The 16,374-nt window shown below is 58.5% G+C and overlaps 1 protein-coding gene across 1 annotated transcript; it reads left to right on the top strand.

Annotated features, from left to right (window-relative positions):
- Window positions 1-2,789: 2,789 nt before the first annotated feature.
- LOC102564414 (E3 ubiquitin-protein ligase TRIM39) lies at window positions 2,790-15,705 on the top strand. The gene is made up of 8 exons (XM_019490904.2): window positions 2,790-3,352; window positions 4,317-4,412; window positions 9,196-9,426; window positions 9,762-9,784; window positions 10,753-10,865; window positions 11,899-11,919; window positions 12,641-12,667; window positions 14,806-15,705. Exons 1-8 carry the CDS (start codon window positions 2,951-2,953, stop codon window positions 15,345-15,347), a joined length of 1,455 nt encoding a protein of 484 aa, XP_019346449.2. The 5' UTR covers window positions 2,790-2,950; the 3' UTR covers window positions 15,348-15,705.
- Window positions 15,706-16,374: the final 669 nt, after the last annotated feature.

The following is a 16,374-nucleotide window of genomic DNA, read 5'->3' as shown; positions in this document are numbered from 1 at the left end:
ACCTGGCTGACTCATGGATTTGGAATCGATTTGGCTCTCTTGGCTTGGGACACAAACATTTGACTTTAAAAACATCCTGCGCTGGGCATGCGGCCAGGCAGGGAGCACCCGCCCACAGCTGCGGATGCTGGGCAGAGTGGGGCAGTGAGCCACGACCCGAGACACCGCCCCTCCACGTGGGTGGGAGCACACCCGCACCTGGACCCGCTCCCACCCTCCCCATGCCTCCACCAATCAGCAGAGGGGAGACAAAACTGCGCCGAGTTCAAACCCGTGGCGTCTGCTTCTCGGCCAAGCATTGGGCTGCAAGCGTGGCTGCTCCACCAATCGGCAGCGGGGGCGGGATTCCAGGCTGGACGCACGTGGCTGCGCCCTGGCGGGAACAGCATCTGCGGAGTGGGGTTCCGTTCAGCCTCGCTCTGGCCTCACACGCGCTGGGGGTATGTGCCCCCCCCCCCCCCCCCCGCACCCCTGGTGAGGCCCGGGTCCTGTTCACCACCCCGCTGCGCAGCACCTGTGCCTGTCGCGCTGGCTCCTATCCTGTGTTTGCTCAGGGCCCCAGGAACTCTTAATGCGCCTCTGGGCCTAGGGCTATGGGCCTGGCAGGAGCTGTTCAGGGTGTTGGGGCAGGAGTGGGGCCCATAACCCCACAGAGGGGCCCAGGCATCTGGGTGCCCCCCTCGGTGCAGGCAGTTGTGGAAGCTGGAGCCGCCCTGGGGCAGAGACAACACTGACATATCCATGGGCTCAGGCTGGGGCTGGGCTAGGTACAGATCTGCTCCCACCAGGTGCTGCCACGTGCCCACACTGGGGTCTTTTGCTGGCAGGTGAGGTCAGGACATGAGGCGCTGAACAGACCCGCAGCTCTCGGTTCATTCTTTTTACCTCCCTTGGAGGCGCCGGGTGCTGCTGCTGCCCAGGCTGGGGTTGGGGACGGCTGTGCCAGTGCTCCTGCTGGGACTGAAACCTGGAGGCTTCTAGCTAGGGGGTCTTGACCCTCAACTCGGGTTCAGACTGATGCTGCACTTGGAGTGAGGAAGGAATTTACTACCTGGTCAGATTGGTAGAGTCTAGTGGGGTTTCCTTCCTGTGTGGCTAGGCTGTGACCCTCCTCCTGGGATCTCTCCAGTGTATCATAACAACTCTGGGAGCAGCAGGACACTGGCCACCATGGTCCCCTTGCCTTGCCTGGGCAGGTTCAGGTACTGGGCCTTGTGGGTGTGTGATGGGGTAGCCCAGTAGTGACAGCAGGAGGTTAGACAACAGATTTGTATGAGAGGGTTTGGACAGGGATGACCCTGCCTCGGGCAAGGGGTGGGACTCGATGACCTCCAGAGGTTCCTTCCAGCCCCATTTTTCCATGATTCCTTGGTTCTTACCTTAAGTTGGCCCAGCCTGGATGGTTGGGGAGGGAGCAGGACACGTTGCATTGAGGGGGGCAACCAGAAGATTTACTTGCACTTTGTAGCCTCCAGAACCACCAGGCCCCAAAGAAGCGAAGGGCCCTGACCCAGTAACAACGGCTCTTGCCTTTGCACAGCAGAAAACCCACAGGTTAAGCTCATTCCTCACCCTGGCCTGGGCGTCCAAACCCATTTCCTTAGGGCAGAAATAGCCTTATGTGCCATTCAGGGAGTGGGACTGGGCACTGGGGAGGGGTGGGGAGATACTGGCCATGCTGGGCGATGATTGGGGCATCAGGCGCCAGGGCCAGAGGCCGTGTGATGCTCGTGCACTTGGGAGATCCCAGCTGAGCCTTGGCCAGCACCAGACACCTGGGGATGTGGGCACCACTCACGGGGAGGGAGGACAGCGATTCTCCCAGCAGAGAAGGACGGGGACAACGGCTGGGTCCTGCTAAGGGAGCACTGAGACCTTCCAAGCAAAGGAGCTGGTTCTTCCAGCCCAGCCCTGAGAAGCACAAGCATGAAGAGGCCACTGGAGCCTGGCATTGCTCTAAGGAAGGGCAGTTATCACTGTGCTTGGGGGAGGGGTCCCGGGGGACAGTGGGTGCAGAACCTTCCTCAGCATCAGAGCCGAGGGGCTGTGCTCCTCCAAAACCTGCTCTGCAGAACACCCTGCTCTGGGATGAGCCATGGGCTGGAACAGCCATGAGCAGGAGGAGCAGGGTCAGCGCCTGCCCACTTTGCTGAGCTGGCACTTGACCCCAGCTGACCGGTGAGGATGAAGGCACCAGGACACACGTGGAATGGCTCCCTGGAGAGCAGGACCCACAGCTCATCCACTTCCTACTCTGAGGGCCACCTCGCATACTCAGTGACCCTGGACCAGGGTGCCATAGAAGAGTGCCACAGGTGCCACCCCGTGTTAGTGCTGTAGCTATGAGCTACAGGATACACCCAGGGGTTACACTCAGAAAGCCAAAGGGCTAGAAACATCCTGACTGTTGTGGCTTTTCTGAGTTCTTGCAACAGAAGACTTGCTCTATTCTTTTTGCACACTCAGAAAAGGAGTTAAAACTGAGAGCTGGCATTTTCTGGTATGTGCAGAACACAGGACTGCCCCAGGGGCTGTCTTCAGCCCCAGAGAAAGTCCCCATGGGGCTGGCAGAGGGGCAAGGTCTCTCCCCCTGCACAGCCCCACTCAGGGAACAGCCCTGCTCAGCCTGGGCTCCTGGGTCACAGTGGAGGAGGCAGCAGCAATTTGGACCAGCCTCTGACCCAGACTCAGAGCCAGGAGCTACCCTGATCCCAACGCAGGCTGCAGCCCCAGCACAGGGGTTTCTTGAGCTGGCACCAGCCCTGGGCCCTGCAGAGGCAGCGTGTGGGGCAGGGCTGGTGCTCCCCGCTCCCCTGCCTGGCTCTCTCTGCTCTAGCTCCCGGTTGGTGCCAGGAAGCTCCGCCCAGGCCCTGGGAGAGCGGGAAGGAATCGGGCTTCTGTGCTGGGAAAGTGAAAGAACCTGGTCCTGCTGTTCCCGGAGCAAAGAGCCATGGCTGCGGGGGGCCTGGCAGGGAGCTTCCAGGAGGAGGTGACTTGCTCCTTGTGTCTGGACTATTTTACAGATCCAGTGTCTATCGAGTGTGGACACAACTTCTGCCGCGCCTGCATCGGGCAGTGCTGGGGGAAATCAGAGCCGGACATCTGCTGCCCCCAGTGCAGGGCGACAGCTCCGCAGAGAAACCTGCGGCCCAACTGGCAGCTGGGCAACGTGGTGGAGCTCGTGAAGCAGCTGAGGCTGCAGGCGGGGAGGCACATGTGTGAGAGGCACCAGGAGGCCCTGAAGCTCTTCTGCCAGGAGGACGAAGCCCCCATCTGTGTGGTCTGCAGGGAGTCCCGGGCGCACCGAGCTCACACAGCGGTTCCCATGGAGGAGGCTGCCCAGGACTACAAGGTGGGAACTGCTGTCCCGGCCTGGGAGTCGCAGCTCCAGCCTCTCTGCAGTCAGGCAACCCCGGTGTGTCCGACCACCTGGACCAGAGCCAGGAACAGCTGAGAACAGGCCCAGGCATATAGCTGGAGGCAGCGGTTGTGGGGAGGGACGGGGCAGGTCCAGCCTCTCTGGCTGCAGTGTCCTTGGGGCTGGGGGCACTCGCTCTGGGGGCCTGAGCTAGGAGCAGCACTCACGCAACCTCGCTCTGGGCAGGGAGGGTTTTATTGCCGGGCACAAAATGAGGGCCCAAACCAGGCAGCAGAGACGTCCAGTTTCATAGGATCTGAAACCAACTTCCAAGGGAAGTGGTGCTGGCTCCTTCCCTGGGGGTCTTTAAGAAGCAGCTCGATGCCTACATGGCTGGGGTCACTTGAGCCCAGTTTCTCTCCTTCCCAGGCAGGGGGTCGGACTTGAAGATCTACAAGGTCCCTTCCAACCTGACTTCTAGGAGTCTATCATTCTATGATAGTTGGTCGGGTCGGAAGGGACCTGAGCAGATCATCAAGTCCACCCCCTGCCATGGGCAGGAAAGAGTGCTGGGATCAAACGACCTCATTTGAAGACCCCCAGGGTAGGAGCCAGCACCACCGCCCTTGTAAGTTGGTTCCAGATCCTAGCCGCCCTGACAGTGAAGTCAGTAGCGCCTTCTGATGTCTAGCCTGAATCTACTCTCTAACAATTTATGGCCATTATTCCTTGTTACTCCTAGTAGTGCTCGGGGGAACAGGGACTCTCCCATAGCCTGCTGGTCTCCCTTGGCCAGTTTATAGATCACCACCAGATCCCCTCTCAGCCTTCTCTTGTGGAGGCTGAACAGGTTCAAGTCCCATAGCCTCTCCTCGTAGGGCCTGCCCTGCTGCCCCCTGATCATGCGAGTGGCCCTTCTCTGGACCCTCTCAATGTTGTCCACATCCCTCCTGAACAGGAGCAAATCCAGATCCGCCTGGAGCACCTGAGGGAGCAGAGAGAAGAGCTGCAGGGCCTGAAATGCACCTGGGAGCAGGAGAGTGAAAGGCTCCTGGTAGGTGCCCGATGCAGGGAGGGCAGTGGTGGGGCAGGGCAGGGGGTCTCTGCTGCTCCGTGTGTGTGGAGTTGGGGGAGATGTGGGGGTCATAAATGGTGCAGGGCTCCTTCTGGTGTAAATCAAGAGCGATGTCCCTGTAATTAAGGGTTTACACTACTGTAAGGAGAGCAGCATCTGGCCCTGCCCCCATGGCTGGGCAGAGAAGTGAGGACAGTGTGACAGTAGCACATGCAGTGGTCTCCATGGGGTCAGCCAGGGGCAGAGGGAAGATGTTGCTGGTCCTGGGATCAGGCCTGGCAGAGGTTCCTGGAGCTCCCTCACTGGGTCAAGAAGTGCCCTTGGCTAAGGGATGGCCCCTGCATCATGGATGAGTCGGATGAGGCTGAAGTTGGCTGCTTATTCCCAGTTCTTTATTCCCGGTTCCTTTTTCTGGTCCAAAGAACACTTTGGCCATGCCAGGCACCAATTTACTCACCATCTGCATACGCTATTTCCATTGCTACCAATAAGGAGCTGCACTTCTGCTGGGTTCATGGGGAAAACCCTCATGGAATCATCCCAAGACATGTCCCCACCACCAAGGAGCCGCCTGAAGAAACCTGGGCATGTCCCTGCTCAATGCAATGCTAGCTTTTTGAGCATCAGCCTGCCAGCTGACACCCAACCTTTAAAACCTTTATGTGGCTGTTCCACCAGGCACTGGATGGCAGGACAAATGGCTGCGTGCAAAATAGGGCACCAGTAACAGACCTCTGCTTTGACACATGGTATTTAGCATGTGTCAGAGCAGGCTTGCTTAATCGAGTCTGCTGCCAGTCTGCTGAAGCGTGCTAATTAGCGCACTCCAGCAGCCTCTGCATCACATGTATTCACTGTGCCCTTGTTTCAAAATGGCAGGAGCAGCGCTTTAACTAAAGATCTTCGAACCAGCTTAGCTAAAGCACCCTCCTCCCCCCCCTGCCATTTTGAACCGCAGGACACTGAATACACGTGACACTGCGGGCGCTCTAATTAGAGTGGCTCTCTGAGCTGTTCTGTTTAAAGCCCCTTCTCCCCACCCAGAGCATGTGTATACAGGCCCCTAGTCATTTTTCAACAGCGTTTCACATTCACCTCCAGCTGCCACCCAAAAACTTGGTAAAATAACTTAAAACTAGGTGTTATAATTTAAAGCAACCTGCTCACTCACTACCAAATGTTAAATTAAAACAAGTTTATTACAAAGGAAAAGGGGAACAGTGGTACTCCCTAAGCAAAACCTTAACTATTAACCTTTAACTGTAGCTCAAAATGGATCACAGTCACAGTCAGAGGCAAACCAACCTGGGGCGCTCCCCCGTAGCCAAGTCACTTGGGAAGGGAGTCTCACCCATGGCTGCCGTCCAAAAGCAGTTCCTTATTCGAGCCCATATACTTAGCGCAGCGGGCATGGCGGGGTGCCACTTAGCAGCCTGGCATGAAGAATCCGCACTCTGGGCCGGCAAGACTCTGGTCAGGGGTGTCCAGGACAGCCCCCCAGTGCCACAGAGGCATGGTGGGGGTGGCCGCAAAAGGATTTGCAATCATAATCTCAGGCCAAAACCCAGTTCCTTATTCAAGCCATTATATTTAGTACTAGCAAATTGTAGGCCTGTGTGAAGCGGCTGGTATTTGCTTCGGATTTGGATTTGGCTGATTTGGGGGACAGTGATTCAATGCAGTGATTCGAATCACTGTCCGGATTCGATTCGGCCGAATTTCCAATCAGCCAGGCCAGGCCCATCCCCCGCCCCTCTCCCAGCCCAGCCATGGCTGCCCCACCTGCCCCAGCACCCAGCACTTGCGGGAAGAAAAGCCCCAGCTCAGCAGGTGCTGCCGGGCGGGGGGCAATCCCCGCTGCCCCACGTTGTGTGGGGGGCTCTGCACGAGCCCCCGAAGCCCCTCCCCCCGCTCCCCTAGCCACCTCACAGGTGCCCACATGGGCCGGCTCCAGCCCTTTGAGGAAAAAAAAAACCTGAAGAAACCCTGGGACTCTCAGCTGCTGCGGGTGGGGGGCAGTCCCCCCTGCCCCGCGAACTGGGGGCTCTGCACCAGCCCCCGAATCCCGAGGCTGCACCAGGAGCTTTTCTCTCCTTTTTTTTTCTTAAAGGGACAGAACCCCAGCAGGCGGGCAGCCATGGGGGGGCCGGGGGAGCAGGTGCGGGGGTCGAGGGGGCTCGTGCAGAGCCCCCCATGCAGCATGGGGCAGTGGGGGGCAGTGGAAATCACCCCCCGCCCAGCAGCACCTGGTGAGCACCAGGGCTTTTGTTTAAAGTACTGAGCTGGGGCGGGTGGGGGCAGCCATGGGGGGCTGGGGGAGTGGGTGGGTGGTCAGGGGGGCTGGCAGGGGTCCCCTCATGGTCCCTTCCCCCGCCCCTTGTACTTACCAGCTCGGAATGGCTGCCCAAATCACCAAAGCTCTCTGAACCTTTGCCAAAGATTCAGAGAGCTTTGAATCGATTCGGACCTTTAAGTTGGTCCCCTGATTCAATTCAGATTTGGAGATTAGGTCACCGAATCGGGCCAAATCTCCTCCGAATCAAATCACCACCTGAAGCTTTGCACAGCCCTAGCAAATTGCCCATCAAGAATGAAAGCAGGGGGTGGGGGAAGGGATGGGGGACAGAGCCCTGCAACTGGCCCCGCTCCCCCACTTCCCCCACCCCACCCTACCCCCACCTCCCTCCTGCCGCTTCAGGTCCAACTCCGTCCCCGCCTCCCCGCTTTGGATCCAACCCACCCCCCTCCTCCCTCCTGCCACTTCAGTCCAGTCCCGCTCCCACCCCCTCCCCGCCGCTTCGGGTCCGCCTGGCCCTTGTCTGCCTGCCTCCCCTCCCCGCCCTCCCTCCCTACCCTCCTGTCTCCCTGTCCCTGCTGGTTGTTCTGGGGATCATCCAGGATGGTTGGCCACCATGATCCCCGCATTAGCCCTCAGGCAGGGAGGTGAGGGGCAGCCCAGCTGCTCAGGCAGCTGGGGCACGTTCCCCACCGCCAAAATTCCCCGGCGGTGGTGCAGACTTGGGCCCGCGCAGCACATGCCATCCAGCCAATTGCCGCCTGCCCTTTTGGGGGTGCAGGCACAGTTGGCTAGAAGTATTATGGACAGAGAGACAGACAGACAGACTAAGCCTTTTATTATATTAGTGAGCATGGGGGGCTGCAGTTAGCAGCATGGCATGAAGAAACCGTGCTCGGGGCTGGGCAAGACTCTGGTCAGGGATGTCTGGGGGAGTCCACCCATGCCACACAGTGATAGTGTGGGGTGGCCAAGAAGGATTTCCGTTTTTAATCCCAGCCCGAAAAGAGTTCCTTATTCAAGCCATTCTCCTTAGTACAGTCACGGGGGGGGGGCTCTGAGTTGACCGTGTGGCAGAGCCAAACCACACTTTGGTCTGGACAGTACTCTGCTCAGAGATGCCTGGGAGAATCACCCAGTGCCACAGAGTCATAGAGTGGGGTGGCCCAACCAGGATTTCTATTTCTAAACCCAGCCCCAAAAACAGTTCCTTATTTGAGCCAGTACACTTAGAACAGTGGCTGGGGGGGTGTCAGATAGCGGCCGGGCATGGCCAAACTGCCTTTTGGGTCAGGCAAGACTCTGGTCAAAGATGTCCACGAGAGTCCTCCAGTGGCACAGAGGTATGCCATGAGGTGGCCCAAGAAGGATTTCTAATCCTAGCCCAAAAGCCAGTTCCTTATTCGGGTCCAGATATTTAACACAGTGTCTGGGGGGGTGCTGTCTGTTGGCAGCCTGGCACAGCCAAACCGCGCATTGGGCTGGTCAAGTCTCTGATCAGAGATGTCCAGGAGTGTCCCCCAGTGGCACAGAGATATGGCCTGGGGTGGCCCAACAAGGTTTTGTGGCTATAATCCCATCCCAAAATCCAATTCCTTATTCGGGTCCAGGTACTTAGCACATTGGCTGGGGTGCTGTCAGCTGACAGCCCGGCACAGTCAAACCATGCTTTGGGCCGGGCAAGACTCTGGTCAGATGCATCCAGCAGAGTCCCCCGGTGGCACAGAGGTATTCTGATGGGTGGCCCAAGCAGATTTTCTAGCCATAATCCCAGCCACAAAACCAGCTCCTTATTCAAGCCATTATACTTAGTATAGTGAGCATGGGGGCTGTCAGTTGGCAGCCTGGCATGGCCAAACCGTACTTTGGGCCAGGCGGGACTGTGGTCAGGGTTCTTTGGGACAGTGCCCCAGTGGCATTGACAGGAAGGTTGGGGTGGTCCAAGAAGTATTTTGCCCTGTAATCCCATCCTACTCTGACCTTCATTTAGGGCTCTGTACTTGATGTGGGATATTATTTTACATATTAATTAGTACATCTGCATAGCTAATGGCATTCTCTGTCTTCAGGATGTGTAATTCATTAATAACGATCTTTTATTGGGTCTAAATTAACTTTGATAAAGGAACCGGGAATAAGGAACTGGAAATAAACAACCAACTTCAGTCTTATATGAGTCGGGGCAGCGCTGTGCTCTCAGGGCCCAGCCCTGCAAACCCCTGGATCATGGGGGTCCTGCTGCAGCCTCTGTGCTGGGGTGGCTGGGGGTGTGAGAAATTCCCCTCTTGGAGGTGCAGGGCTGCGTCCCTGGAAATGCCCTGGGCTGGACCCTGTGGGGCAGGAATGAGGCATTCTCTGCAGCCTGGAAAAGTCTCAGGGACATCTGCCCTGAGTGTCCAGTTCTCCGCCTCCTTACCCCTGTCCCCATGGCCCTGCCCTGCCCCTGCATGGCTGTGCCCACCCCAGAGGCAGACGGAGGTGGAGAGACAGCTGGTGGTGTCCGAGTGCGAGGGGCTGCGCCAGCTCCTGGCTGAACGCGAGCGGGTCCTGCTGGCCCGGCTGGGAGAGCTGGACACGGAGATTGTGAGGAGGAGGGAGGAAAACGCCGCCCACCTGTGTGAGGAGACTGCCCGCCTGAGCACCCTGATCACGGAGCTGGAGGGGAAGTGTCAGCAGCCAGCGCCTGAGCTCCTGCAGGTGAGACAGGGTCAGATGTGCCCCAGTATCCAGCCCAGAGGGGTGATGGCCCCTGAGTCCCAGGGAGCTCCCAGGGTGATGCAGGGTAGCGGGGCATCGGGGTGCATGCAGGGCCCCAAGACTGGGGCTGCAGGGAGATGGGGGTGGGGCAGTTGGGGAGGCAGGGTGGAGTAAGAAAAGGCTGCTCCTGCTCCTGTCCTAGTCCCAGGCCCAGTGCAGAGGGGTGTCCATCCCGGCAGAGGGGCCGGGGTGAGTGAGGCTGTGCTCCTGGTAGCACAAGGAAGGGCTGCACTGTGTGGTGACACTGACTCTGTTCTGTTTCTTGTCCCCTCCAGGGTCTCCGAAGCACTGTGAGCAGGTATGTTTGGGTTTCATCTCACACCTCTTCTCCCATTAGCCAAGACTAGGCTGCAGCTTCAGCCAGCAGCCCCTGACTCTGGTACAGTTTCTCCACAGGGTCCAGCCTCCTCCATCCCTGTGGCCCTGGGGTGCTGCTGCCATCCTGTGACCCAGCCTGGGCAGGGGATCCCCATCACCCTGGGCTGAATAAGCCCCTCCCTGAGGCTGGGCTGGGATCTGGCCTTTGTAATGGCAGGAAGTCTGTCATGGCAGAGGGGCCGGGGGTTTGTGGGAAGGGAACCGAGGGTCTCAACCCAGGCCCCAGTGGGGACAGTGTCCATGGGCAGAGACCTCACCAGGGACCAGGCCCTTGGACACTGGGAATGAAATTGAGGAGCAGCCTGGCCCAGTTATTTGGCCCCTCAGTCCCAGGAGCAGCCTGGCCCTGGCCCTGGCCCTGGCCCTGGCCCAGAGGGGGCTGTGGTCAGGCCACATGTCAGGGGGCTCAGGCTGCCTCTGCCTGGCTGCATCTTCTCTAAGGATGGGCCAAGATCAGGGCCTGTTAGAAGTGTGAACATCTCCAACCCCTACACCATGTGGCTCTCTGGGCAAAAACCCTGGACCAGACTTGATTACACTAGAAACCAGGTATTTCTCAGTACAGCTGTTCCCCCTGACACTGGTGCAAGCTGTACAGGGAACAGTGGTGCTTTGCTGGTGTGAGCTGTGGCTGCACAGGAAGGGTTTGCAGGTTGAGACTTGCTGGCATAACTCTGCTTCAAGCCCTCTGAGTATAAGGATTTCCATTTCTAATCCCAGCCCCAGTGCCAGGGCTGGGAGCCAGCAGCCTGCACAGGCACCGACTGGCCTGTCAGACAGAATTTGCACCCTGTGACTGCAGCTCCCACCATTTCCTTTTGTGGTCTTGAGGGCATGGGAACTTCTGGCTGAGGAGCAAGAGGAATAATTGCCTGCATGTCTCTGCAGGGGTGAGGAGGTGATGCCTCTACATCTAGTCCCCGAGTTCCCTGAGCTGGAGAAGAGACTCCAGGATTTCCCTGGAGAGAACGAGCTGCAGGAGGCTCTGATGGGATTCCTGGGTAAGGGGCACTTCCAGGGCCTCTGTCTTATTGCACCGTGGTAAAGGCAGGGGAAGCTGTGGAGCTGAGTTATTGGAGCTCTTGTGTTCATGTTCCCAAAGGACCAGAGCTGGGCTCAGAGGTCTGTGGTCCAGCCCAGAGTGGCCCAAATCCTGGGAATGCCCTTGATGGCCCTGGTCCCCAGGGCTACACTGGGTGGACTCCATGGGGATGAGTGCAGCTGAGCATATCATTTGTCATTTCAAATCTGCGTGGTTCTGCTGCTTCCTGCTCAGGCCCTGGGCACTTAGCACAGGCCTGGTGCTCTCAGCGCTCCTGGCTGTACAGAAGTGTCCTGTGTTGCACTCGCTGTGAGATTTGCTGCTCGATGCTTAGATCCTGACACAGAGCTGGGACTGTGGAGCCAGAGGCCCCAGTCGGAACAGATGCACACAGGGAGGGAGCTGGGGTTTCACTTCCCAGGGGTGTTTGTGGCCGTGCATGAATCCCAGCCTGGAGCATTCCCAGCTACAGCTCCCAGCAGGGACCTGGAGGGGCTGAGGCAAATTCCCTGAGCCGCCCCAGTGAGTCCTCACAGGAGGGCTTGCCTGGATTGTGGAGCTCTAGGAGAGCTGTTCAGAGGGGAAAGGGCCATTTGCTGCCCAGCCCTCCCTGGCTGCATGCAGGAACTCAGAGGGACCATGCCCTTCCCCTGCACCCACCTGTGACAACACCCAGCTGTGGAGGGCAGAGCCCTCCCCGTGCATCCCTGTGGGGTGGAAGGCGGGGTGGGGGGTTCCTTGGGGAGGGTCTTGGGTGTTCAGAAGTGAGAGATGTTACCACAGACAGGGTCTACTGCCCCGGGTCTCCAGAGAGGGTGTCTGATCCACCTCCGCTGAGCCCTTGGGACTCCACCAGCTTGTGCATTAGTCCCCATCCTCACCAACTCTCTGGGAATGGCAGCCCCTGCAGTAGCCCTGAGACTCCTAACCAGCACCAGTGTTAAATCAAGAGCAGGATGGACTGATATCTGGCTTGTTCTCTTTCCTTGCAGAGAGGATGGCTGCAGAGAGAGGTGAGTCCTGGGAGAGAAAGGGGAAGGGAGGGGGCACCTGTTCCCGTGTATGGGCAGCTCTGCGCTGAGCGGTGTGAAGTGATCTCTGGAGAAGAGAAACCATCACGGGGACATGTGAGAGGGGCACGGGTCAGAACAGCCAAGGGAAGTGTGGAGCCGTTCCCATCATCACCCGCAGTGAGACAGTGCATAGCTGGGTGCTGGGGTAGGAGGCCCGGGGGGGCCTGGGAAGAGCAGCGGCTGCACAGTCAGGTCTGTGTGTGCGGCTGTGACATGACGGTGGTGTGAGGCAAACACCCGGACACATGGAGGGAAGGGAGGGCTGAGAGCTCAGACACCAGACACAAGGGAAAGGAGAATTGATGGCTTCACAGTAACACCAAACCCCTGGTGCCCCTGAATGTGACCCTTGGATTTCCCTGCCTGGCCAGCACCACTGGGCCAGGCCCTCTGGGCCAGGCTGATGGGGCAGGAATCAGCTGCTGGGGGGACCCTTTCTCTGGGACTCCTGCATTGTGGGTGCTTTACTTCTTCCCTGTCTGCTGCAAGGACATGAGGCCAAATGCTGCAGTCCTGACTTCCCACTTTCACAGTCTCATAGGCAGGCCCAGGAGTTTGGCTGTGTGGGGACAGCAGAGTTTGCCCCAGTCTCTGAATTGGGTCCTGGTGCAGTGACTGTGGTGTGTAAATTCTCACCTCTCTCTCTGCTGCTTGATTGCAGGATTCAGAAGAGCCCACATACATGCAGGTGAGTGACCTGTCCTCATATCAGTGACCCCAGAGCTGCCCTCTTGGAGAGGTTTGTTCCCTGTGGCCACTTCTGCCCCCATTGCAATGCCCCAAACATGAGCTTTGTTGCTGTGAGCAGCAAGAATCACTGCATCCCTGCTGCCTTCTCCCCTTACTGCCCCAAGCCCAGGACATGCTGTGTGCACTTGGCCCTAGGCAGGGTTGGTCTCTGGGTCATATCTGACCCCAGGCTTAAGAGTGCGTTGGGATCCTGAGTCCATCTCAACACCATCTGAGCCACATGTAGCTCCTTTTGCTACTTTTGATCTTTCACAGGACTCAACCACGCACTCAACCAGAGCCCAGCAATCCCATGGGCCTGCCTTGGGAGACTTGTGCCTGGGTTTGGAAAGATTGATAGGTCAGTCCTTAAGGGATTTTGATGACCCAGGTCAGCTGTGTGGTGTGGATGATCCCTGAGACTCTCAGAAATGGTTCAGGCTCTTCAGGGAAACCTGGCAGTTCCCCCTCTTCATGGCCATACACATGCCCAGGTGTGCAGAGCTGTCCCCATGCCATTGTGGGTCAGATGAGCCTGGAAGCAGGGTGACTCTGGGAGGCGCCGGCCCTGGGCAAGTCTGCACCCATTTGGGGTGTGAAAGCTGCAGCCCTGCCCTGGTTCTGCCTCTGGCTGGTTCTTGATAGCACACGGGGGACGGTCTTGTTCATTCCCAGCGGCTCTACACCAGGCTCTGGGAGCAGTGCACATGCAGGGGGTGCCCAGGTGCAGCTGGAGCAGGTCTGCAGCTCCTGGCCACTGGGGGAAAATTGCTCTGGACAGACATGTCAGGCTGGAGCCAAGTCTCAGTTTTCAGCCTGATGGTCAGGATGGGAGCAGGGGCCGATCTCCAACGGGAAAATCTCAGAGCAGGTCATGGGGACAGGAAAGAGGGGAAGGTATTTTTCACACTGATGCTCGGTTTCTCACACGAGGCCCGGTCCCTGCCCCACAAGCCTGCTCAACCTCCCCAGCCTGCCTTCCATTGACTACTGCGTCTGGTCTCCTGGTATTTCCTAGGAGGATTTCCACAGGTCTGAAGGGGTCCAGGAGCTGATGTCCTATGGGCAGCTACTGGGATTTTTCTCAGCCTCTTGTCAGTTCAGATCAAGCATAGTGCCTGTGCTTACCTAGGCAAAATACCATGATCACCATGGTGGCTTCCTAGTCACACCTGGGGAAGACGGCTCTGCTGGCATGGGATATTACTCACGTTGGTAATGCATAGTTAACCTTGGCTTTATGCCCACTTTATGGACATGGGAGACTCCTCCTTAGCTTGCTTTGGGGGTCTTATAGCTGATTTGGCTTGGAACATGAATAACTTAAATAAATTATGTCCTATGGGCAGCTGCTGGGATTTCTGCCCCTAAGTCAATCAGATGCGTTTGAAGCCCCCTGTCTGTCTGTGCAGAGCCACGTGCAATGCGGGTGTCTCCACATAACAGCTTGGCCCCACGGGGGTGGGACTGTGCAATACTGAGGGCAGGAGGCCCCCGCCCAGCTGTGACCCAGGTCCTGTGTGGGGATGAACTGATCGCTGCTCCCGGTGCAGCTGAGCCCAGGGGGAGGGGGCAGTCAGGAGGAAATGCCTCTTCCTCACTCAGTGGCCTCACACGCATCAGCTCCCTGCTGTCTCCCAGCCCCTCCAGCCTCCCTGCCTGCCCCTCCTCACCCCCTTCCCAATAGCGCCTGCGGCACCAGGTCATGGGGGAGGCACTGCCCCTCTTGCCCCGCCCCCCCCAGCTGTGCCAGCAGCCCAGCCTGGGGCGGGGGAGGGGCGGGGCATGGACCTGCTGTGATGACATCATCTCATGCCCCTCCCAGGGCCGGGCCTGCCCCGACCCTGGCACCTGCCCCTCTCCTGCCCCCTCATGGGTGCAGCAGCCACCCCCTTGCCCCTACTTTGCCCCAGGGATGAAGAGGCCGGGTGGGAATGTCCCGCTCTGCCCCGCAGCCATTTCCTGTTCTCCCCATTTCCCCTTGGGGCAAGGGTGATTTCCCAGCAGGGACCAACCCACGATTCCCGGGACGCAGCAAATTCCCTGTGATCCTGGGGACCCGCCTGCCCAGGCCTTGACCCGTGACTCTCTCCCCAGTGGACGTGACTCTGGACCCAGGGACAGCAAATCCCTACCTCGTCCTGTCTGAGGATCGGAAACGTGTGCGACACGGAGGCACCCGACAGGATCTGCCCGACACCCCCGAGAGATTTGATCCTTGTGCCTGTGTCCTGGGCTCAGAGGGGTTCACGGGCGGGAGGCACTACTGGGAGGTGGAGGTGGGGGACAAGATGCGCTGGGACGTGGGCGTGTGCAGGGAGTCTGTGTGCAGGAAGGGGTGGGTCACGCTGGCACCTGGCAATGGATACTGGGTCGTGTGTCTGTGGGATGGCGGATACGAGGCCTGCACCTCCCCCTGGACCCCGCTCCCTGTGCGTGTGCGACCCAGGCGGGTGGGGGTTTTCCTGGACTATGAGGGGGGCGAGGTCTCATTTTACAACGTGACTGACAGGTCCCATCTCTTCACTTTCACTTGCACCTTCTCCGGGACCCTGCACCCTTTCTTCCATCCTGGTCTCAATGCTGGGGACACCAACACGGCTCCCCTGACCCTGTGCCCGGTCCCAGCCCAGCCCTGAGGGAATCCCTGTCCCTGCCATGCCCCGTGGGGGGCACAGACTGTCCCCTCCCCTCGCCCCGACTGCCAGCCCCTCGGTGCCCCCAGGGTGGGGGCACGGCTGGGGTCTCCATCACAGGAGCTGCTCCAGCCTGGACCCTGCTGCTGCCCTGGGCCAGGGGGCGTCTCCCAATCCCCACACGCACAGCACCCCGCTGGGAGGGACCAGATCCAAGCTCTCATCCTTCACTTCCAGATCCCTGCAGTCCCTCTGGGGTTTTACTTAGTTACTTGGTTTGCCTCTCTCAGCACTGTCCCCCTTTCCCCTCCCCTCCCTCTATTCCCTTCTATATTTAAAATAAATACCTCTGCGTTGCATAGCCTGCTCTCTGCACATCATTTCTTACCCTCTGATGAGGTGAGTGCTTGCTCCTGAAAGCTGATGCATCTGGGATTCAGTGAGTCTGGTAATGCTGGAGCTTTCTGCTGTGTGAGTCCAGGGCCACACACTACAGACCTCATGTGGAGTCGGACTGCCCAAATGGCCCACGTGAGGTCTGTCCCTGTCCCAGAGGGGGCACAGATCACATTGTGCCTGAGTGCCCGGGTACAGGGTGCCTGGGTGGTGGGGGAGCAGCAGGGCGGGGAGAACAGCATTCCTACCGGTAGTCCTGGCAGTGCAGCAGCTACTATTTTTTCACCTCCTGCCCCTGGGGTCAGTGCCCAGGGCACGTGCCCCAGTCTCCTACTTCCTCTGCTACTGCCGGGGGCTCCCAAGAAGTCCAAAATTTCACCCATCACCAAAACACTGGACCTGTGGGGATGGGTGACTTGGCTCTGCAGACAAGATCTGGCCCATGGGCCAGGAGTTGAGGCCTCCTGAGTCTATAAGGTGCATCTCTGTCCTGACTTCTGTTGGACTTCAGACATCTGACTTCAGCAGTTTTCAAGTTTTTTTAGAGTCAAAATCCCCCTCATTAGACTCAAGGCACCCTCAGAAAATGCCTGCTCTTTGTTTTCACTTGCTTTGCTACTGATAATACAGCAGT

Source organism: Alligator mississippiensis, chromosome 2, assembly GCF_030867095.1.
Source record: "Alligator mississippiensis isolate rAllMis1 chromosome 2, rAllMis1, whole genome shotgun sequence".
NCBI classification, from domain to species: Eukaryota; Metazoa; Chordata; order Crocodylia; family Alligatoridae; genus Alligator; species Alligator mississippiensis.
The sequence above is the reverse complement of the archived record's forward strand: the minus strand, read 5'-3'. Positions and strand labels throughout refer to the sequence as shown.